Source organism: Rhinichthys klamathensis, unplaced genomic scaffold (genome assembly GCF_029890125.1).
Source record: "Rhinichthys klamathensis goyatoka isolate OS25496 unplaced genomic scaffold, OSU_Roscu_1.1 h1tg000072l_1, whole genome shotgun sequence".
Lineage (NCBI taxonomy): Eukaryota > Metazoa > Chordata > Actinopteri > Cypriniformes > Leuciscidae > Rhinichthys > Rhinichthys klamathensis.
The window spans coordinates 733533-758614 of NW_026606615.1; the positions used below are offsets into that span (position 1 = coordinate 733533).

Below are 25082 nucleotides of genomic sequence, written 5' to 3' on the forward strand. Positions count from 1 at the left end.
CTGGAATATCAATGTTGAGAATGAATCATTAGGACATTTAATATCGAATATTAGGGGAGAGCAGGGGCGAAAGTACCATATTTCAGAAAAACATAATTTTAAAAGATGATGGTTTAGACAGAGATATATTTTTGCTGTGGTCTGTCACTCACAAGTGTGGTCTATCAATACCAGGTGGTATTTTGTAAAAATGTAGAACAACTTCAGTATAATTTCACTTTGAACTTAGACTGCTGACGGGGTCAAAAGTAACACACAGGTGGGTCAAAAGTAACACAACAATATACAAGCTAGATTTTTTGTGTTACTCTTGTTTTTTTTTTTAGCCTAAATATACCCGAGTATGACCTTGTTAACATGTAACTGCAAACATATTTTAGCCTTTATCTTTGCAAAAAATTGTTAATTTACATTTTTTACATGTTTCATCAAATGTTTCAAAAATAACCCAACAGTACATACTTGAATTGTTTAGAATATTTTTTTTATTGTCAATCCATTTTATAAAATGTTTTTTTCAACATGAAAAATATGAAAATGAAGTTAAATTAGCATAATATAAATTCTCAACATAATGTAACAATAGTCATGTTTCCATCCAGCTGTTTTTATGGATACATTTAAAATGTGTCTGGATAGAAATCCTGCAAATTCATAGGTGGAGGTGTTAAAGCTATAAGGTATGGCTAAAACCTAAATGTGACTAGGGTAAATGGAAACACATTGAGTGAAAAAAAAATGGTGACACAGAAATCAGCTGATTTAAATGTGACTTAAGCTTTAAAAGCCCCCTCATTAACATCTGCCATATTCTGTTGGTATAATATGACATAAACATGTTTTAATAAATGCTGCAACACACAGAAAGTCATCACATTAGAGGAGGAACAAAAGAAAAGTAACGAGTGTTACTTTCGTCCCGACAGGAACTCCTGCTGTCATAGCTTGAAATGCAAATGTAGTCAGGTCTCAGAGAAAATCGCTTTGCTACTTTCGTCCCGGTTCTCCCCTAACCCTCAGTCTACTCCTCAGTCTACTCCTCCATTACCATCTACTGAAGTGGTTCCAGTGAGTGAATGAAACATTCTCCATTTATATCTGAATGAGGTGCTTCGCTACTGGATTTACAGCTCTTTGCTTGAGCAGCCATTGTGTCATTACCAACAATTATCATAACCTTGCACTGTAACATAAAAACATTATACGTTTAAAAAGTGATGACATTTATAAAACTGTTGCAAATATGTATTAAGGTTTTGTTGATGTTGTTGCAGTACTAACGGGACTTTTATTTTGACTCTTGTGAGATAAGATAACATAGTTCACTGTTTCTGTCTTCTTCACACATGTCTAGCATGTTTTCACGGAAATAACCCCTACAGAGGAATAAAATAACTCAGACCAGGACAATGAATGACCGTGAACTTGATCTCACGGAAGCGCAAAAAGCAACAAAGTCAAAATACCCTCCAATCACCAGGAAATATGAGTGTAAGTGAAATTAAATTCACTGTCTATTCCGCATGCGTCATGTAGATCCAGTGACGAACACAAAGAAAAAAAAACGTACTTAATCGTGATTTAAATGTCCTAAAAAATGTCATTTCATACATGAGAGTCACATATAAGTAAATGTATGGACGATACTTGACGGGAACGTTACAGAAATGCACTATTCCGAATGTATGGTTGTGAAGGTTCATGAAAATGAATTAGGTCACGTGACTTGACTCGACAAGAAGATTACGTCATCAAGCACAATTTACGTAATAATTTTCGCAAATTATTTACAATATAATAATATATATCCACTACATACACCCAATTTTAAGATTAGTTATGGTAAAACGTGTATGAAGTAGTGATAGGAAAAAATAAACGCATTTGCTTTGCAGAATGATCTTTTGCTGAAACACTGCGCGCCGGCGACACCTGCAGGCCAAAACGTGTAAACGCAACGAAAACTGAACAAACATGTAGCCTAGCCAATGATGATTTTTTTTTTTTTTTTTTACAAACAAATGTCTTCGTAATAGTTCAATCTATTAAATTTAATCTATAGATAATAAATCATTAAATGTCAAGGGTCTATATAATCTGTGATATACTCCCAAAGTAGTTGTTTTGTGTAGTATTATATAATGTTCTAATACCTCCTCAATCTTAAAGGGATACTCCACCCAAAAATGAAAATTCTGTCATCATTTACTCACCCTCACGTTGTTGCAAACCTGTATGAGTTTCTTTGTTCTGCTGAACACAAAGGAAGATATTTTGAAGAACGATTGGAACCAAACAATTGTTTGGCACCATTGACTTACATAAAAAAAAAATACTATGGAGGTCAATGGTGCCAAAGTTCCAAAAGTTCTTCAAAATATCTTCCTTTGCAAACCCAAAATGATTCTTCTATATGCATGGCATTACTACGAAAACCCAATTTTGGAAGCTTTATTTTTAAGAGTGTAGGTTTTTGGTTTGAGTGTAAATCAAAATCATGTCATCATGAAAGTAATATTGGATTTTCTGTTGCAGATCTTGATCATACTGCAGATGTCCAGTAAGTATTTGCCTGTGTACTGTTACTTTATTCCAAATATAGCTGGAAATCTCAAAGCTCCACTAATAAACATAGAAAAGACAACAATGTGGTCTCACAGGAAAAGTAGATCATTTCCACATCACTATAAATGTGATGGGTTGTTCAACATTGGCTCAGTACTAGAAGTTTGCAGCAAGAACAAGAATGTTTGGTTAACCAGCTAAAGATGAAGGGAAGATTAAGATTAAAAAGAAGCCCACCCTGTAATGTTTATAAAGAAGATTTTATAGTGATATCCCAAATTTGATGCATTTGCTCTAATGTTGTACTGTAGGATTCATTCGTGGGGAGATTCTCTGGAAGAGGCTTTTGAGCAGTGTGCAATGGGAATGTTTGGCTACATGACGGATACAGAAACTGTGGAGCCCACTGACACTGTAGAAGTAGAATCAGAAGGTGGGAAACAATATTCAACCTTTTCTTTTCAGACCACCTGGCATTACAGGATTCTGCTGTATTAAACCCTAAATAAATAACACCAAAAAATGGAAAACTAAACCTGTAGGCTTTAATCTCAAATCTCATTTGAGCTTCTGTAAGTTGAATTTATGCTAAATTTCATTGGTTTTTGTGTGTCATGTGAACGATTGTGACATGGTGAGTTTGAAAAGTACAAAAGAGATTTGAGAGTTACAACAATGGGAATTTTATAAATGAAGAAAGGCTCTGTTTATGGTGGTTTTCACCACCGGTCAAAAGTTTGGAATACTTACGATTTTTTAATGTTTCTGAAAGTCTCTTATGCTCACCAAGGCTGCATTTGTTTGATCAAAAATACAGTAAAACTGTAATATTGTGCAATATTATTACAATTTAAAATAATAAAAATAATATTTTCTATAATTTATTCCTGTGATGCAAAGCTGAATTTTTAGCATCATCATTACTCCAGTCTTCAGTGTCACATGATCCTTCAGGACATTTCAATTTTTGCATTTGGCAGACGCTTTTATCCAGAGCGACTTACATTGCATTCAAGATACACATTTGATCGGTTCTTACATTCCCTAGGATGCGTCAGAAATCATTCTAATGTGCAGATTTACTGCTCAATTATTATCAATTCTCAGTTATAAACAATGAAGCTTATTATTATCAGTGTTGTTAAACAGGTTGTGCTGCTTAATATTTTTGTGGAAGTCGTGATGCTTTTTTTCAGGATTCTTTGATTAATCTAAATGTCAAAAGAACAGCATTTATTCGAAACAGAAATATTTTGTAACATTATCAATGTCTTCACTGTCACTTTAATCAATTTAATGTGCTTTTTCTGAATAAAAGTATTCATGTCTTTTCTTTACAAAAAAAAACTTTCTTGCTGCAAACTTTTGAATGATAGTGTATCACTCTTTATATAAAGCATCTAAAAATGTTAAGCACAACTGTTTTCAACATTGATCATAATCAGAAATGTTTCTTGAGCATCAAATCATCATATCAGAATGATTTCTGAAGGGTCATGTGACACTGTAGACTGGAGTAATGATGCTGAAAATTCAGCTTTGATCACAGGAATAAATTACATTTGAAAATATATTTACATGTAAAACAGTTATTTTAAATTGTAAAAATAGTTTACAATATTACTGTTTTTACTGTATTTTTAATCAAATCAATGTAGCCTTGGTAAGCATAAGAGACTTCTTTTAAAAACATTACAAAATTGAAATTATTTTAAACTTTTGGCCGAGTGAATACATGTGGGAATAAGTGTAGGAGTGAATGAAATGTGGAAGATTCATTTGGATTAGGTCATGAAAAAACAAAGTTCTTCTTTGTTTTGCGTGCGTGCGTGCATGCGTCTATTTATGGTCCCCATGAGGAAATCCGCATATAAATAATATTTTATGAAATGTTTTGAAAATCTAAAAATGCAGAAAGATAGTATGTGTGTGTGTGTGTTCACAAAGTGCATAGAGACAGTTCCTTGTTCGAGTTCTTATCACAGACCCACTGAGCCACAAATGAAAATAGTGCTGGAAAGAATGGGTGCACTTTCCTTTCTTGTTTAATCAGGCTTGCTGTTTTTGGATCAGACTTTAGTAACGTGAACATAACACACGTGTTGTCAGATTGGGCAGATTCCAGGCTAGGTGGGCCAAAAGCAGCTGTTCTTCCTCTTCGTGTCTGTTATTTTACGAAATCGTGTAAACAAAGTATCACAGAAAAATGATGTGTAGTGCAGTGTAGACATCAACATATTTTCCCTAACACAACCCTTGGGAGACTGACCAACTCTCAAAATGCATATTACACCTGTGGTAGGAGATGACGCGAAGGCTCTTGGTAAATATGATTGTAACTCTGAAATCAGAGCACAATTGAATGATTTAAAGGAGAACTCCTGCGCAAAATGAACCTTTGGTCTAATAAAACATTGGTACCTAGTCAACCGTTCTCTGAGATTTAGCGTATAACGCTATGGATCCCTACATGCAATCCCCATAACATAATGAGGGTCCCTACATGCAAAACGAAGCATTGAGAACTTTGTAAGTGTACAGACCGTTTAATAAGAAGATAAAGATAAAGACAGTCCACTTCGTGTATACAGACAGGAGCCATCTTCGGAAAACAGTCTCGACTAATCAAACCACGAACGCCATTCATACAGTTCAGAAGTTCACTGAACCTCATACAGTTCAGCTCACTTAGCACGTCGTTCGTGGTTTGACTAGTCGAGACTGTTTTCCAAAGATGGCTCCTGTCTGTATACACGAAGTGGACTGTCTTCATAAAATATCTTCTTATTAAATGGGCTGTACACTTACAAAGTTCTCAATGCTTTGTTTTGCATGTAGGGACCCTCATTATGTTACTGTGTTCGTGTGGGGCTATTTTGAGCCTTGTTAGTGGTATAAACTAGCGATTTCTTTTTACTTATTATATACCCCCATTACTAGCGTTATACGCTAAACAGTTTTTAGAGATACAACTCTTTACATTCGATTATCATGAAAACAAATCTCAGAGAACGGTTGACTAGGTACCAATGTTTTATTAGACCAAAGGTTCATTTTGTGCCAGAGTTCTCCTTTAATTAAACTCAAAACTGAATATAGGACTATACTACTCCTGACATCTTTTAAACCGTCCAGAATGGACTCTGGTACTCGACTCGTCCTTGACAGCTACTGGACTTGATTTGTTTTGACTGTATAAAAATTGATTTATTTTTATTTTGTCATCATTATCCTGCTTTAAGGAGATAAAATGGCCATTTTCAACCTTGATTTACATGCCAATAAAGTTGTATCATTATTTTGGCAGGTAAAGTTTTGGGCGGGTTTTTCTTAGAATATGTGGGTTTTGAGTTTAGTGAATTTTTTATATTTATGATGATGTGTATCGTATCATGAGGTGCATGGTGACACCCAGCCCTACAGTGAGGTGAAGTGTTTACTGGAATCCAGTTAATAATCCAGCCAGAGTCAGAGGAGAGTTTGTTCTGCAAGTAAACACTCTTTAAAGCTTCAAAGCCAGACCAGACCTCATTCCAGAACTAATATAAATTTAGAAATTAAATTGGATTCTGTCATCATAATTAAACCATGGTTAGTCCACTGCTGAGGAGTAAACAAATTAATTAAATTTGAATTAGTTGAGTCTAGTGGTTCTCAAAGTGTGCAGAGGCAGAAATGAAAACTGATCTATATAGCCATTGCATGACTTCAGATGACCAAAATATTTTATGAGAATGTAGTGCTTAAATAGTGCCTAATTATTCTGTTTGACTTTTATGGAGCAAAACACTGAAAACGAGCTATTTCCGTGATTCAACAGAGAAAAAAAGTACAACATTAAACTGAGATCATATTTTTGAGTTTATTTACTTCAGGTTCAGAACATCTTAGATGTGAGAGCCTTTGAATATTGTCTTATAGGAGGGGGCTTGGAGTCAAAAAGGTTCAAAACTATTCCTTTAAGCAAAAGCAATTGAATAATTGTCATTTTGTTTCTCATTGTACATCAGCCAAAATGTATGTCCAGCCTTGAAAAATTAATATTTTCAGCCTTTATTCAAATATTTTTTAAAAAATTGTTAAATATTTTGTAAGCTTATTGCGTAGTTGTGCTTGGAGTCAGTTATATTATTTGTGATCACGCAAGGAAACATGGCAAATTGTGCAGACATCATTTTTGGCCAGGCTGTGTACAAAGAAATTATGAACGCATACAAAAACAAGAGAGAACCAACAAAGATTATGTTGTAGTCAGTGTTTTTCTGTTTTCTTATTTCTCTCTCTCTCTCTCATAGTAAAATAAAACATGTAGCTGTGTGTAGCTTGTGATTGCTTGGTCTGTTTTGTTTCAGGAGACGACCTGGAGTCACTCCTTTTCCATTTCTTGGATGACTGGCTCTTTAAATTTAGCGCTGACATGTTCTTCGTTCCGAGGGTAACAAGTGCCACACAATGTTTGATTTTCTGTGACGTCAATCTTCCCCGGTTTCCAATCATCTCCCCGCTCTTCCTGTTTTTCAGGAAGTCAAAGTGCTGCACATAGACCGCATGCAGTACAGAATCCGCTCTATTGGGTAAGTTCTGACTCCAGGAATACTGAGAGCCTCCTTCCCAAAAGTCATTCAGGGCTCACAGAGTTATATTAGACAAACATTCAGCAGGACACTTGACGTTTGTGTCTTGAACCGAAGTACCTCATTTCATTCGGGTCGGGTCTACATAGCAGACACAGGAAAATGTGGAAAGATTTAACTCCAAATGATGTAATCCCTACATTCTTTATTGGTTAATTCAGATTTATAGTGAAAGTGAGATTTTCACTGGGAATCTTTCATGGTGACATCTGGATGAAATGATTTCATTAGAGGGTGAGTTTCTGAGAAGATGACTAAACAACACCTGACTCAAATTTCCTGGGAAAAAAGACAGGCAATACACCGGCTATAATACAATGAAATATTTGATATTTATATTCGGTTTACAAAATAAATGATTTTGCAAGAGTACACTGATACTGTGTATTTACAAATGAATAAAATGATTTTTGCCTCTAGATTGGTGTCATTATAGGAGCTTCCTAAACATTTGGTGTAGTCAAGTTAAATTTATTTATATAGCGCTTTTCACAATAAACATTGTTTCAAGGCAGCTTTACAGAAAATCATAATGTTATTGTTTATAATATTTTAATATCTTCGTTCCTTTTAGTCTCATTAACCCTCTGGGGTCCTTCATTTCAGGGTCACACTCAGGGTCTTCGGGACCAAATGGTCCGGAAGGGTTTGATTCATATTTATTAAAAGAAAATCATATATATATTTTTTTACTTGTTTTTTATAAAAAAAATTCTTTTATTTTTTGGTGTTTTTAGAAAATTTTATGATTTATAATTAATATTTATGCAATAATTATGACTCATTTTTTCCCATTGAATATAATATAATTTTTTTATAAATATGTTTTTTTTTTTTTTTTTTTAAAGCTGTATTTCATTTTAGAGTCAAGCCTAGGCCTCATGAAAACAATTTTTGAAATGAGATGGATGCCATCTGCTGGACACACTGAGCATTTTTATCACGCAATAGCACATTTTTACCACTAGTGGATTTACAGCTCTCTGTAGAAAGGGTTCAGAATTCTTGTGAGTTTTGCACATCTTTGACAATTTTTTTCAGGTTGTTGATTTTAAAATATAATAACAGATTCTCAAAGACTATTTTTGTCTTGTTTTTTGTTTGTTTGTTTGGTTTAAATGGCAATTTGAAGTGCCAGTTTTACTTTATAATACAGATTATTATAAATATATAATACAGTGTGTGTGTGTGTGTCTGTTTTGTACTCTTGATGTTTTAGAGATTCACCCCTTCACTGTTGAGTCCTTTTTTCTGCATCCTGGCTGATTTGTAGATTGTATGCAAAAAAAAAAAACTCTGACAATTTCCCATTCATTTCCTATGGGGGTCATTTTTGACCAAAGAGCAGAAGTGTGACGACCACTTAGCATGCTTGGATCATGACCTCAATATTTTTTGTTTGTTCACATACCTAATACCATAAAAGTCACCTAGTTTCGTAACATTCCGATGAAGCTGTGATTTTTAAAAATTCAAAACATATTTATGTAATCTGAATTTTTATTAGTGTGTTTGTGTATAAAAGTGTGTGTGTGTGTGTGTGTGTGTGTGTGTGTGGATGTGTCTGTTTTGCACTCTTGATGTTTTATAGATTCACCCCTTCACTGTTGTGTGCTTTTTTTCTGGATCGTGGCTGATTTGTTGATTGTACGCACAAAACAACTCTGTATTGTCACATTTTTGTCAATTTCCCATTCATTTCCTATGGCGGGTCCATTTGGACCCGAAGACCCTGAGTGTGACCATTTTTTTTACAACCACTTAGACTATTCAAATCCTGTCCCCAATTTTTTTGGGTGTTCATATACCAAGTACCAACAAAGTCACCAAATTTCGGACCATTCCGATGAAGCTATGATTTTACACATTTTTTTATTTAAATTCTTCGGGTCCATTTGGTCCGAAGAACCCCAGAGGGTTAAGCAGTCAGGATCAAGCAGTTGAGATTTGATTCAGTAGTGGCCAAAAGTGACGTCTGGCCTAAGAAAATTCACATTTTCATCTATTCGAATATTATTAAAAATGTGTTAAAGATTTTGTGAGCATATTGCTAGTTGTGCTTGAAGTCAGTCGTTTTATTTGTGATAATGCAATAAAATTGAGCGGAGATAATTTTGGGCCTGGCGGTCATACAAAGAAATTATGAACACATGCAAAAACAAGAGAGAACCAAATAAACTATTAATAACTGATTATGTTGTAGTCCGTGTATGTTTTTCACATGAGTTTTTTTGCATAGTAAAATTATTAAAAAAAAATTGTCAAATCATTTTGTCAGATGAATACCTTAACCAAGTGTTTTGTTCTTCACTCTTATTTAAAATATTTAAAAAATATACATAAAATATTTTCCTCATATTTTGATGGTTTAATTGAACTTGTAGGGTCAACTCTAGACATCACTTTTAGCCACTACTGTATATTGCTTTTTCGTGAGTATACTGTATTTATGTGGGTAAACTTGGACATACTTATATATCCAACTTTATATAAAGAAAAATGGTGTTGTACCCTATTGGATAAAATCCTGCAACCAGTTATTATTAATGCTTTACATATTCCAGAGAATGCAGCCAAAATACAGGCTCTACCTGAGAAATGGCTCAAATGAAATTACTGTCTTCACATCCAAGTTTAAAATTTATCGGGCCCACTCCTAAAAGCTTTTAGTTGCTTCGTTGGGGTTCCCTTTCACACGACCTATATATATGACCATTGTTTCTTCTGAAATTGTGTGTAAATGATATAATGATGACGTGTGGAATAAACGAAACTTTCAGTTCTGTTTTGACAAGCCTGTGTGGTTCGTCACAGGCCTTTCATTGTGTCTCAGCCATACACGTCCACTGCTTGATTTCCTCTTGCCCTGAATAAGGCCCCACATTCCTGTATCCAGCTTTCCCAACAGTGATTTTCACTCTCTGTATTCGGAATTGGGGATTCCAGAGTCTGCTTTCTGAGAGCTATATATGTGAATGAAATTAAAATAACTTGTATTTTTTCTCCCTTTGTAATTTGTAGATGGGGTGAAGAATTCAGCATAAATAAGCACCCACAGGTACTTTCCTATAAAAACACACTTGTGCTCTAAACCACGTCTTTTTAAACAGTAGCTTATGTTGTTGCATACAGCACGGAAGCTGGAACTATGCTGGAATTTCATAATTATCCTTTAAGCTTTTAATTAATTAAGCTTGCGCCTTCCTGCAAGCTACAAAATAGAATTTCAAAATGGCCAAAGAAACATTAAAATGATCACAAAATCACTTGATTGTGCAGAAAGCATGCATAAAACCTAACCACTCTTCTAGCTGATCTCAACCACGATGCATGATTGGATATTTCTTTGGTTGTTTGCATTTCTACAACACTGAACCAGATAAAGCTCATACGAGTCTTTCTAACTACATAATACTGTTGTTCCAGGTGTTCTACATTATTTAACCTGTGAAAGTGTTTGTGAACATGTTCTACATTTATTCATTCGAGCAATCCTTTTATATTGACTAAATCGAGCAAGTCTTAAAAAACACCGGTGAATGACCACTGTCTGGGTTACTCAAGCATACATTCAAATGTCCTATGGTGCATAAATTACACATTTAAACATCGCATCAGATTCCAAAGATTTTAAAGCTTTTATTTTCTTGTTTCGCAGGGTACAGAAGTGAAAGCAATCACCTACTCTGCTATGCAGGTACATGATACAGAAAAGCCAGATATCTTCGTCATCATCGATATTTAAATGTACAACTGATTCAAAACCTCTTTTTAACTGATATGATTTGAAGAGATTGCCTTAGTTGGAATGGACATGTGAGAGGTGTCGTTTCTGTAAACTGTGGATTACATCGCTGAAATACTATATATTTTTGACTGATTTTCATGATTAATAATGATATTTAAAAAATCCTTTTATTTTGTGAAAACACAAACATGACCCAAAATAAATACTGTCATTTAAAATGACTTAAACATCAAGGCTAAGGCTAATCAAGCGTATTTTTGTACTAAATTTTAAAAAATAAAATACATCTCATCAATCTCATTATATTCTGTTCATTTTAATGTTATGGTGAAAGTAAACCTCTCCAGTGATGTGTGTGTGTGAAACCCTTTGACATCAGCAGCTACAATGACTTTAAGTGATTTGCCATCAATATACAGAAACAAACTTTTGTACAGTCAATGTTTTTAAATATATCAGTCTTAAAGCTGAAGTGTGTCATAACTCATGCAATGGGTTGAGCTAGTGTTCAGGCATTGCTAGATATTGTAATTGCATTACTTAGGGACACCTTTTTCCATTAACGGCCATTTTAAAAGTAGCCATGAATTCACAGAATTCTTTTTTAGAATATTCTTGATTCTTTTTATGAAAGCTAAAAAGCCTGAAATGACCCCTTTTTCAGGTTGTACTTCAAAGTCACTAGTGAAGGATTTGGGAGTGCAAGCTAAACTAATGGATTCCAACTGCAACAAAAATCACACACTTCAACTTTAATGGTTTCTTGTTCTTCTCTTCCAAATATGGTTAACTTTAAATTGAAGAATAAAAGCTATTCATAGGAATGACGAGTCCAGTAACAAAGTCATCTCTGCTTGGCACGGCAGTATAACCATAACAGAAGGCCTGTTGAACACAGGAGGAGAGTACACAATATAGACAGAGCCACGACGGATGTTCCGGAGTTCATGTTCTCATCTGAAATAAAAGAAAGGCAAGAGGAACAAATGACTCCACGGTATTCATTTCCAACTCCTTACAGTCAACATAAAATTGAGCAATTTTACTTCTATAATGACGTTTCAAACAGAATATTCAGTCATATTTAACATTGTAAGTGAAAATATTTTTTTCCTTTGAAATATTGTGCACTGATGAATCAAATTAAAAAAATTCAATTCCATGTCGAGTTTAACCTCTTCCGCTACGTCATTATATTTACACATTATATTTACCCATATATGGTATCATTTGAAATCTTATATTTACACAGAATATAATGACATTTGTTGTATGTATGGAACACAAAGAAGTAATATGAAGCTTAAAGGGGAAATGAAGCAGTCAATCAAGTTTACATGATTTACAAGATGGATTTCCACTATAATCAACAATTATATAAGAAACATCACGTTTACATTTGACATGTTTCTTATATAATTGTTGATTATAGTGGAAATCCATCTTGTAAATCATGTAAACTTGATTGACTGCTTCATTTCCCTTTTAAATATACAATCGTCAGAAAAAAAACTCCTCCCCCTAATAGCATGAATATGTATTTTTTTATGTATTTCACAAAACCGAAAAGTCATATATCAAAAGAAAGCTCTCATTCTCAGGAATGTGACTGTGTAGTTTGTTTTATTGTTTAAACGTCATAGTTAAAATTATCTTCAAAAGAACCGCCCAGTAAAATATGATTACTGTGAAATAACAAAGACACACGTCTCATTTCTACTTCGATTACAGTCGTTCCAAGCTAAAAATCAGTCACAAACTCTACATCATCTTTTATCTTAAGATGTTTTCTTTCAAATTAGCCCATTTGTACTTTTCTGAGAGCTCTTATTGGTAAATAATCCACTGTTATGTCACAGATGTCCATAACACAAAACGCGCTGAACGGAGAAACACACGATCCACATCATCATCAAAAACGTGCAATATTTTTCAGGATTCTTGGATGAATAGAAAGTTCAAAGAGCAACATTTTAAAAAAATTGTTACAATGTAAAAGTTTTAACAGGTACTTTATCAATTTAATGCATCCTTGTAGAAAAAATTATTATATCCCAACTTTCATATCCCTGCCAATTTCTAATATTTCAGTAAGTTTTGCATAATAAAACAGTTTCAATGGAAGAAGTGAAATTATCTACGTCAAAACATGGCAAATCCTCAAGCTTTGTGCAACTCCTCCCTCGCACTGACCGAATGTCTATGGGATGACTGAATAAGTCTGGCATTGCAAAAGTCTGCATACACAATCAGCTGCACATCTGCTCTAAACTGACAAACAGCCTTTTGTGTCTCGATCACTTGCAATTTGACCTAGTAGACACTGTGACTTTTATTCTTACAATGACTGGTGGTTTGGGAACTAGGTTATTTTTAAAAAAAAAACACCCGATACAACAAATGTTTTTATAGGGTGATACTTATTCAATATTGTCCCAGGGGAAAAAGAATGTGCAATGGAAATATAAACCTATTCAATCAGACAATGAAGGAATGATTCTCAGTCCAATCTCAATCTACTCTCCAGAACTCACTCACACACACACACAAATTGTGTTTTCGTGTTTTATGGGGATTTTCCAAAGATATAATTATTTTTATATTGGACAAACTGTATATGCTGTTCCCTAACACTAACTACCCCTAAACCTACTCATCACAGAACATTTTAAGCATTTTTTATATTTTAAAAAAACATCACTTAGCTGCTTTCCTCATGAGGACCAAAAAACGCCCACATTTTTACCCCATAATGGAGGGTTTACCGGGACCACACACACAACAAAGGGCCTATTTACTCCTGGTCACATCATGCATTTTCTGTGATTGGATCAGATCATGAAATGCCTGTGTAAATAGGTGTAAATGCCCTCTGAAACGCTTTCGAGGTTTAAATACAATCCCTCAAGCACTTCAGGAGGTGGTAACTTGGCACATTCCAAACGAAACTGGACATAAAAACTGGGCCAGCTGTCACACATCATCCTAAATGGTACATAAAAGTACCTTAAAGGTATTAGTATTTTAAGTGTACATTAAGTGTACATAATAGTACTTTAAGTGTACATTAGTGAAGCTACATGTGTAATTTTCCCTAATTCTCCCAAAATGGTCAAAGAATATAAACATGTGAGAGCGTGTTATACTGGCAGACAGTGCATCTAGGCCTATTACAACACACATCGCCACAGATATGTCTTTCCTCAGCAAGCACGCAGACACACCTTTGGTGTCAGATCCTGAAAGCTCAACATTAAAAGTGGTGAGTGCTATATTCTCTCCCCAGTGATGACACAGCTCTCTCTCCCATTGCATTTTTGATTTTGAAATAAGCTGATGACAAATAAATTGCAGCGCATATCGGTTGCTTTTGGTGACAAGAACTCTGTTGAATTTGCATAGCCTATAGTGTAAGAAAAAACAACTAAAAGCCAAGTATACTTAGAATACTTAATTATACTTTTAAGTATATCTCGATCAAAAGATTGAGTACAAGAATAGGCCAAATATAATTAGAGCTTTCTGTCAGTATAAGTCAAGTACTTAAGTGCAATTTTAAGTATATTTCTGAGAAGTACATACATTTAGAGTGTAAATATCCTTTCTTATTTTTAGTTTAACATAAGTATACAATAATAGCACACTTGAATAAACTTTTGAATAAACAAATGCTGGTGGAGGAAAAGTTTTTTTAAAAAATATGCTTCCCACTGTCCGCATCCAAACCCCTGGTGTGTTCCCACCCATTACTTTCAGACAGATTCCTCTGGCGTCGACAGTTATTCCTGTTGAATGTGGTTCCCCCTCTTATGTGGTATTAGGCCAATATGCTGACATTATCCTGGATACCAGAGCAGCTGATACAACACTTTCTGCCCTGGTCACAGATGTGCCAACCAGGGGCGGATCTAGGAAAATATTTATGGGGTGGCAAGAGGGGGGCAGGAATTTTTGAGGGGTGGCAACATGGCAGACGTATATATACTGAATTTAATCACAGTTAACACAGTTTGATGAGAAATCGTATGTGTAACACACTACAAAAGGGCATTATTTGTATCTGTTTTGTGTGTGTGTGTGGGGGGGGGTTGGGGGTTGAACTATACTCAGTTGAACTATACTCCACAGTGATGAATCCTAAAACAAGCTATAAGGTGCATACCGGTTTTTCCCATGGAAATCTGTGGTGAGTGCAGAGTGCACCTCTGTCCCTCTAGGGGGGTTCGGGGGCATGCTCCCCCGTAAGAAAATTTTGTGCTTTTTAATGTTAAATTCATCAATCTGGTGCACTTTGAGAGTTCAAAATAAAGAGCTCCAACCCATATTCAGTGTGCAAATTGAACAAAAAAAAAACTCAAAACTCTTTTTAGTTGTGATATAGTGTCTGTCTACATTACACTACTATATAATAATAGTTATAATATTAAATAAAATACCCTGTGAACATTCACACGTTTGCTTTATCATAGGCTAAAATTTATCTCCATAAATATTAAATAATATTTTCTTAATTCTGCGCATGTATTTTTACTTACTTACATCAATTGCTCGATCAATATTATTATCACATATTTTACATTTATATTTTTAACTGTACACAAACAACTTAATATAGCTAAGTTTGTGTATATTTTACACGTAGTAAAATACTGTAGGCTACTGCTTATAAACACCAGACAGATAATGATATATGAAACAGATGTTCTTTACTCATCTCACTTGCACAAAATAAATGCAGTAATATAAAGCATAGAAACGCACAGGTGAAATACACTGAAAATGATATATGCATTTAAAAATTTGGTCGGGTTGAAAACTTATCTCTCTGGTAATGGAACTCGGTCGCTGTTGTCTCTTGCTCTCGCTGTCTCCCGCTCTCGCGGTCAGATCACCGGAAGTATTTGCCCACACAATAAAGTACGAACGTCAACGGTCGTCATATTATGCACGGAGCGAATTCACTGCAGTCGGACATTGGAGATTCGCGTTCGTAAATTGTCAAATTGGCCATAACTTTTAATTCGTTGCCGCCAACTGGGGTGGCAGCAGGGGTGGCAAGGCTTTCTTTTAGGGTGGCATTTGCCACCCTATGCCACCCCGGTAGATCCGCCCCTGGTGCCAACAATTTGTCCTCTTTTGAACTCTGATACTATGAAGGTAATAAGATGCCATAAAGAATCACATGCGCAGGGTAAGATTTGTGAAATTGTACATAAGATTGCAAGCGTAAATTAAATTTTGCATGCGCAAGAGAAGAATTGTTAAGATGTAAATCGCCTTTCAAGTGTAAGAAAAAAATATTTGCAGCATTAACTGTTATTGTAATAAGTGTAATTTGTGTATTTTGAAGTTGCAGCTTCATGCTGACGCAAAATAAATATGATCTGTATTCTTCTGACTTTCCGGGCTTACACTTTTGGCACGGTTTTTGCGCACAAATGCGGCCAAAAGCATTTCAAGCCTGTGAACAGCAATTTGCAAGCGAAAAAACAACAGAGGCAGGAACTGCAAAACAGATGAATTGCGTAAAATTAAACTTTGTGTAAAAAGATAAACTGTTGCAAATGTCTAAATGGCTTCTTGTGTGCATGGGACAAAAAAGTTCCCGAAATAACCCGATTTGTACAGGCGCGTCTTTCTTTTAGCTGCGCTTCCAGTTTTGGCACGATTCTCTCACTCACTGAGATATGAAAGCGGGAAGAGGAGGGCGGGTCCACCTTCATCATGTAGCCAATCAAATGAGCTTCTCACTGACTCTCAATTTACTCTTATCTGATTGGTTCAATAAACACGCCAGTCACCGGAACACATCTTTATCTTCATTTGGCTCAGAAACGCTCTCATTGCCGAAATGGTACTTTTAATGCACACATAGCCTACATGTTAAATAAATAAATGAACAAATGAATAAAAAATAAATATATAAATAAATCATGATTGCTTAATAAGCTGTGCACCATTAGGCTGACTAAGGCTGACTGACATTCATACTGAATTTCGAGCTGGTGTTAATGTTATTGGATTGAAAATGGATGTTATATAATCTGTCACACCACTGAGCTGATGTTAAACTTTACAATCAAAACACTTAATACCCATTCTTTATGTAATAATACCATTCTGATGCAGTGTTTTTCACATCATGTCTCTGTTCATGGTATTTAACACTCAATTATGTATTTTGAAATATTGTCTTGGTCGCACTGTCAATATTGATTCTGATTACTTCCGTGTGACTTGAAGGGTTGGTCAAAATCCCTTGCCTCTTCAAATACTATAATCATATATCCTTTTGAATGGTTATATACTTCCTTTATAAAAATCAATAATCAAATATATTCATTATCACATAATAATTTTTATATTCTTTGTGCTTGTGAAATTATATTTTCTTAAATGCATGTGATGTAAGTAACCAGTTTCTTTTAGGTGCATTCCAATCTTACTTTGAGATTGCACGTAGTACACGCAGGACACGAAGGCCACGTAACCCACAAGGCCGTTTGTCTCTTTCTCTGGTATCAGTAGAGGGTCCTAAAGGCAGCGTGGGCACATATGATTCTTCGCTGGACATATGGTCAAGCTATATTGAGCGTTACTATCAAACTTTAATTGTTGTATTTAAATGTATTCTTTCCAGTATATTTCCTTCCTTGGGAGTAAATGCCAGTGATCTGTTTTTCTCCCAAATGAGTGAATGTTTTAGCATTATGTTTTGGTATACTTAACTGATAATAAGGAGCTCAGACTCTCTTCAGCCTTGATGGGAGCTGTTATTTGCTAGTGTCTGTTATTTGTGTGTGTGTGCGTATGACATTCTATGTAGGTTCTGGACGTTCGGACCAGACACCCCGGCGCCCTTCTCTAACCTGCGAGGCCACCACAGACCTAAATCTAATGAGTGGACGACAACTATCTTTACTAATGGCGATAGGCACCCCTATCTCCTCACATGTGTTAAATTGTTTAGGCTCTTAATGTTTCTTAGCCAATGAGAATCATTCAACCTGTAAGCAATGACGTAGCTTAGACCTTGGAAATGGTATAACTGCTGTGATCTTTGTAACTGTAAGGGGGGCGGCCTACAAACTCCTGTGTGAGTCTTGAAGCTGACTTCTGCTGATGAAACTGCAAACTATCTTCAGTAAAACTTTTCTTTAATTTTTTATAATTCTGACTCCGGGTCTTCATTCTTCATATCTGGTTCTGGGTCTTTGACTGTATACCCCTTACAGACTGATCAAGCTATTCTGTGTAGCTACTATGAATAACAAAATGCTTTCTCTGTGTTCAGATTTGACTGTAATGAAAAACTGATACTAAATCAACATGAACACAACTTGGACAAAAAGTAACTAATTATGTCTGAATAAAAACCCAGCAACCAGGGAATACACGGCATAGATATGTTTATATATAGGGCTATACAGCCATCTAGTGGTTACGATGGCATTGCAGGTGATAAATGGTGCATAAATAGAGATGCTCTTAAAGGGATACTCCACTTTTTTTGGGAAATAGGCTCATTTTACAACTCCCCCAGAGTTAAACTGTTTGAGTTCTGGCGGTACCACTTTTAGCATAGCTTAGCATACATCATTGGAATGGACAAGACCATTAGCATTTCTCAAAAATAAATGACCAAAGTGTTTAGATATTTTTCCTATTTAAAACTTGACTCTTCTGTAGTTACATCGTGCACTAAGACTGACGGAAAATGTAAAGTTGTGATTTTCTAGGCTGATATGGCTAGGAACTATACTCTCATTCCTGCGTAATAATCAAGAAACTTCACTGCCGTACCATGAGTGCAGCAGGCGCAGGCACTTAGTCCCGGTCACGTTGGAAGTTACCGAGCTGGGGACTATTTTCAGGCGCTGCGTCATATCATTACGCCTGCTGCTCTCATGGTACAGCAGTAAAGTTTCTTGATTATTACGCAGGAATGAGAGTATAGTTCCTAGCCATATCAGCCTAGAAAATCGCAACTTCACATTTTCCGTCGGTCTTAGTGCACGATGTAACTACAGAAGAGTCAAGTTTTAAATAGGAAGAATATCGAAACACTTTGGTCATTTATTTTTGAGAAATGCTAATGGTCTTGTCCACTTCAATGATGTATGCTAAAAGTGGTACCGCCAGAACCGGAGATCGGCTGGATGGATTCAAAAACGGTAAAACTCAACAGTTTAACTCTGGGGGAGTTGTAAAATGAGCCTATTTCCAAAAAAAGCGGAGCAGCCCTTTAAAATACATGTTAAAGGGAAAAAATATTATTGTAACTCATTCTAGTAAAATAATAATTCTGGAATTCCCCCCTGATCAGTAGGTGAAATTATGCATGCAGTACAGTGCAGATATTAGCACCATCAAGACTACAAACTGATATGGCCTGATGAGCAGGGTACATGCACTGAATACACAGAAATTTTCTTTCTTAAAGAACAAGTTCGGTATTTTACACTTAAAGCCCTGTTTCAAGATCGTTTCTGATGAAATAGAACGGTTAAGATTAAAATTTGTACACATGCTGCTGTCCCGAGAATTTTCGGTTTCTGTGGTCACCCCCACAGAAATGGCTATTCTTTATGGCATCATATAACCTTCATAGTATAGCCTACCATGTTTGTAATTTCCCCATTGTATAACCATAAAGTATGACTGAAGTCGAAACCATCGCTGCCTTTTCCTGTGGACATGTCAAATCTGCTCATGTAATTACAGCTGTTGGAAAAACTGTGCCAAAATTCATTAAAATAATTCATACTAAGTAGCTATACTTCAAATGCATAAACATATTTAATGACATATCACTTAAGACTTACTGATATACAATTATGATTAAACTATCAAATTATGATTATTCCTAAAGTGTGTTTTTTTATATCACTATTACTAAGAATAGTATGATCACTGTATAACATCAGTCTTTAAATGCAATATATTAAAAGTTAACCTAAAGTATACTTGCAATAGTTCGACTTTAGCCCAATCAAATATACTAAAGTATATCTTTAGTTGAACTTCAGCACTATTCGCGGATAAGTTAAGTGCATTAATAGTTCCAATTTAGCCGACTTTAAGTAGGCCTATACCAGTTTAGTATACTAAAAGTACAATTGCAGGGTATTTATATTAAGCACATAAATATGTAAATGTATTTTTAGTATACTTAGCAAGAATAATTTTTTCACTATCTCAAGTGTTTATATTTAATTATAAATGATAGTGCCTCAGAACACAGCCTGCATCACAGCCTGACACCAGCTAAATTCACCCAGAGCCACAGAAATCTCGTTTCATAAGAACCTCATAGTTGAAGCAGATGTATGCTAAGAAAACACGTTACTTGGTGTTTGTCAAACCAAACTTTCAAATGCTTTCAATAATATGACCCACCCAGACCACATTCATTTATTTCGTCGGGAAAACCACATCTGCCTGAAGTGTCATGGGGGTTTCTGAATTAAATGAGATTTCATTGTTTGGTGAACTATCCCTTTAATGACTCAACTATGTCAAAACCAGAGAAGTCCAATGGGAATATTTTGAACTAGGTCTACTGCCATTTAACCAGCTTCTTCTTGGCAAACCACAGCAATGATTTTTACTCCACATGAATCGTGCTTATATGTGTTGGAATCAAGTTGCAAAAATATTTTACACACTATGAAGATAACTGCGCAGACCGATTGGCATCTGACTTGAAGCAGTGCGTGGTGATTAGGAATTTGTGCCGACATCACGTCACTTTATTCTTGTAGGTGTTGTTTTAGGCAGAAAATAAAGTATTGAATGAAAAGTGTTTCTGTAGCTTCATGAAAACGTCAGAAACGTCTGTATTTGACAAAAAATTGCATGTAGTCCATTTCATCTGTGATGAAGTGCAAACATTGCGTGCGAGCATCACTACTGGAAGCAGTCAAAGTAATTAAAGGAGAACTCCGGCGCAAAATGAACCTTTGGTCTAATTACACATTGTTACCTAGTCAACCGTTATCTGAGATTTGTTTTCATGATTGTCGAATGTAAATATTTTTTATCTCTAAAAACAGTTTAGCCCCTAAAGCTAGTATAACGCTAGTATATTGGGCATAGTGTAATGACAAATAAAAATCGCTTGTTAATACCACTAACAAGGCTCAAAATAGCCCCACACTAACACAGTAGCATAATGAGGTTCCCTACCTTCAAACCGAAGCATTGAGAACTTTGTCAGTGTCCAGACAGTTTAATAAGAAGATATTTTAAACATACAGTCAACTTTGCGTATACAGGCAGAAGCCATCTTAGAAATACAATCTTTACCAGTCGATCTACGAACGGCGATCCAAGTGCGCTGGTGAGATGTGAACGAGCTATAAGTTGTGATAAGGTGAGCGCGAACAGCAAGCTTGGATCGGCGTTCGTAGATCGATTGGTAAAGACTGTATTTCTAAGATGGCTTCTGCCTGTATACGCGAAGTTGACTGTATGTTTAAAATATCTTCTTATTAAACTGTCTGGACACTGACAAAGTTCTCAATGCTTCGGTTTGAAGGTAGGGAACCTCATTATGCTACCGTGTTAGTGTGGGGCTATTTTGAGCCTTGTTAGTGGTATTAACAAGCGATTTTTATTTGTCATTACACTATGCCCAATATACTAGCTTTAGGGGCTAAACTGTTTTTAGAGATAAAACTATTTACATTCGATAATCATGAAAACAAATCTCAGATAACGGTTGACTAGGTAACAATGTGTAATTAGACCAAAGGTTCATTTTGCGCCGGAGTTCTCCTTTAAGATCAGACGGAGCACCAAACACACCTGTAGCCAATCAGCAGAAGGGGGCGGGTCCACTCGTGATGGGGGAGGAGAGAGAGAGAGTGAGCAAGCCAGACATTTGTAGTGTTTCCCATACATTCATTAATTTGTGGCGGCCCGCCACAATAGCAACGCTGACCGCCACGGATTGATTTTCAAATTTTTAACTATTTAATATGGGTAAATAGTATTTTATTGTAGAGCTGCGCGCAGCTAGCTTGCTCCCTCCCTCTCTCTCACTCTCACACACACAAACTGACAACGGAGGCGCGCGCGCGAATATCCCCTCCTCCTCCTCGAGCATGATCTGCATCAAAACATGAGCATGCGTAGGAGGATGGTGCTTATTCCCCAGCGAAGAAGATTCCAGAAATCAATCCGGACCCGGAGTTGAAAGGTTAGTATACGCACAACATAACTCTGAGAAGTTAGTCTATGTTAAACGCTGTCGCGTTTCCATTACAGATTTTTTCTAAATATCGATAAAAAAACTATTGCGAAATGACGGCGGGACTAAAACGTCCTTTTTTTCCTCTCGCGATCAGTCATTCCAAAAATCATGGCAACGGACGTTGGTAGGTTAATTTCACAGCCACCGCACTAGACATTATTATCATTAGCCTATTAATGTAAAGAGACGTAGGCCGCGTGTTATCCAAGCATTAATGACAAGGAAAGACCCTTATACTGTGAGCGGCACATATGAGGTGTTTTCTCACTCATTTCTGCTCCGAGCTCTTGATTGTGGCATTTCTTTAAGGTTTAGAATCCAGTATTCCTGTAATTATTTTGTCTTTTATGAATTTAATAAAGAACTCTGTCTCGTATTCTGTCCAAACACACTGCGCTTTCTAAGTCAGGTGACTGTAAATGCGCAAAAACTGTTTCCATTGCAGTTTTGCAAAAAAAAAAAAAATCCGAATTGCCTGAAAAACCACCTCACGCGAGCGTAAAACCTTTTTTGTGATAAATGGGAGTTTTTGCGAAATTCAATCAAATTATACATTTTATTTATTTTAGTGCATTTTGTGGGAATTTTTTGTTGTTGTTGCTTTGTCCTTAGGTGAAAACAGACCTCCGAAACCAGCTTCAAGGAGATCACCTGGCTGCCTGCTTGAGGATCTCCATCAATGGACCCTGTCCTGAGGCCTTCCCATATGATAGGGCATTGGAATATTTTTTCAGAAAGTCCCGTAAAATTAAATGTGCAAACAAAGGGTGCAAAATTTGCAACAAGAAGTCTGTGGAGCAGTCATAGAAAGATACGTGTCAATAAAAATATAGGATATATTTAACCCTTTTGTTGTGCCTTAATTAACCCCCCTACCACCCCCCACACCAACCCACCCCGACCCACCCGAAAAAAACCAACCCGCCCCACCCGACACCCCACCACCGCAAATAGAATCAAATTCTGTGGGAAACACTGATGACTGTAGAAAGAGGTGGCTGAGATCTTACCAGAGGAAAAGGTCAGAGGAATCTAATTGGAAAAAGAAGGGTTACAATCAGGCAAGAGCTTTAGGAATCGCGTTAATATTGCAGAAGCTTCCGGTGCTGGAGAGAGGTTAGAGAGCGGGAACCGGGAAGGCCTGAAAAGGTTGCGTTGTTTCTGCTCCACCTGAGTAACATTGCTTTGCTGTGTTTTACAGAACCAAGATATTGGTGGTTGAAACACAGCTAATACTTGTGAATCACCATACTTTGCACGAGCTGTCTGATTTAACATTGATAATAATTAGAAACGTTTCTTGAGCAAATCAGCATAATGATTTTTGAAGGGTCATGTGACACTGAAGACTGGAGTAATGATGCTGAAAATTCAGCTTTACATCACAGGAATAAATTACATTTGAAAATATATTCAAATAGAAAACAGTTGTTTTAAATTGTAATAATATTCCACATTTGTACCGACCCCAAACGTTTGTAAAAATCCATCAAATCATCATATTTTTGCAACATCGGTTTGGAACACAATAAAATGTATCAAATGATTGAGCAAATGTAAACAAGTATCCCATAGAGACATGCAATAAAAATATTTTTTCCCCCTTAAAATACTTACCATAGCTGAGGATAACATGCCTCTGTAGCTCCTGATGCGCAGCAGGGTTTATTAGAGTAAACGTGACATTGAACGCTGATTTCTGGCTTACGTAGCTGCTCTTTAAGTAGTACAGCCCTCCATCTGATGCAGACGAGACCTCCTGGTGGTTAGTGAGATTCTGACCCCCCGACCCCTGCCACAGGATCTCTGGCCTCGGGTAGCTCTCCATCTCATACTGGACCGTCACATCGGAGGATTTGAGATGGATGCTTAACCTCGGTTCGGAAAAGAAAGCTTGAAGACACAAAACACATACAATGATTCACCAAATCAAATACATTCACTCAAATCTCTCACATCTAACTATAAGAAGTCAAAATCTATTTGACTTGATATATGCATTAGTACAGAATACAGAATTTCAACGCGAATTGTAATATTACAAAGTGGGATGGTCATGCAATAGTTCACACTAAAAAAGAAACTCCTGTCATTATTTACTCACCCTCATCAGTTACACTTTTGTGTTGCACCTTAAACATTGCAACGTAAATCAGAACTATTGCTTTAATTTGAATGGTGACTACTAGTGTTTGGCAGAGTTATTATAGTTAAAGGTACACTATGTAACTTTTTTTTGTTCAAAATTAAGTCAATACATAGGGGAGCGCGGGGCACAACCTACGCGGGGTTAAATGTAACACGGACCTTTTACATAGTTAGTCAGGATCAAGCCCGTTGTGTTTCCGCTCTTTTTCTCTCGCTGCCAGAAGACGGTCTCCCGCGAATTTGTGGAAAGTTTTGATAAGATTTCATGAAGATACTGGACAAAGAGTGTTTTGACACCATGCAAGTAAATTTTTTCATCATAGGTTTTTTTTGGTTTCTGAGTTGGGTGTGTACGTCACCAAATCTAACTTTATATTGCCTTAATCACTGTCTTGTTGGCTAAAACATAGCACTGTTTTGAAACATGTCAGCAACTCCTAGGCTTAAAATATGTTTTACACAGCGGGGTTAGTTGTACCACAGTGTTACAACTAAGCCGCCAAGTGTACAATTATAATCAAATGAAAACAGGGAGCCACACAACTTTTCCTGTTTGAGTATATATTTATATATTTAACTTTGTTGGACTTTCACAAGCAATATTGGATTTTTTATTATTATTTTTTTGTTTACTATGCATTGATCACTTGTTTCTTTATTATAAATATAGCCTGGTTTTAATGCAATAACCCCTTTAAAATTTTATTTTAAGCTCGTTTTTATTATTATT

General features: G+C 36.0%; 2 protein-coding genes across 2 annotated transcripts in view; one reads left to right on the top strand and one right to left on the bottom strand.

Moving 5' to 3' along the window:
* The first annotated feature begins 1316 nt into the window (after window positions 1-1316).
* Window positions 1317-11419, top strand: zbtb8os (zinc finger and BTB domain containing 8 opposite strand). Its single transcript, XM_056250612.1, has 7 exons — window positions 1317-1491; window positions 2536-2560; window positions 2877-2998; window positions 6918-7000; window positions 7087-7139; window positions 10221-10257; window positions 10858-11419. Exons 1-7 carry the CDS (start codon window positions 1410-1412, stop codon window positions 10942-10944), a joined length of 489 nt encoding a protein of 162 aa, XP_056106587.1. The 5' UTR covers window positions 1317-1409; the 3' UTR covers window positions 10945-11419.
* A 342-nt stretch (window positions 11420-11761) lies between these two features.
* LOC130085047 (V-set domain-containing T-cell activation inhibitor 1) overlaps window positions 11762-25082 on the bottom strand; it is a 48570-nt gene continuing 35249 nt past the window's right edge. The window contains exons 3-4 of the mRNA XM_056250601.1: window positions 23822-24097; window positions 11762-11904 (exon numbers count right to left, since the gene is read on the bottom strand). Of these exons, the coding sequence (XP_056106576.1) occupies window positions 11792-11904; window positions 23822-24097 (389 nt within the window). The 3' untranslated portion in view covers window positions 11762-11791. The remainder of the gene's footprint in view (window positions 11905-23821; window positions 24098-25082) is intronic.

Coding starts and splice junctions, on each gene's coding strand:
- zbtb8os (XM_056250612.1), top strand. CDS start 1,410: ATGAATGACCGTGAACTTGATCTCACGGAAGCGCAAAAAGCAACAAAG. Junction 1,492..2,535: donor AATCACCAGGAAATATGAGT/GTAAGTGAAATT, acceptor TTTCTGTTGCAG/ATCTTGATCATACTGCAGAT. Junction 7,140..10,220: donor TACAGAATCCGCTCTATTGG/GTAAGTTCTGAC, acceptor TGTAATTTGTAG/ATGGGGTGAAGAATTCAGCA.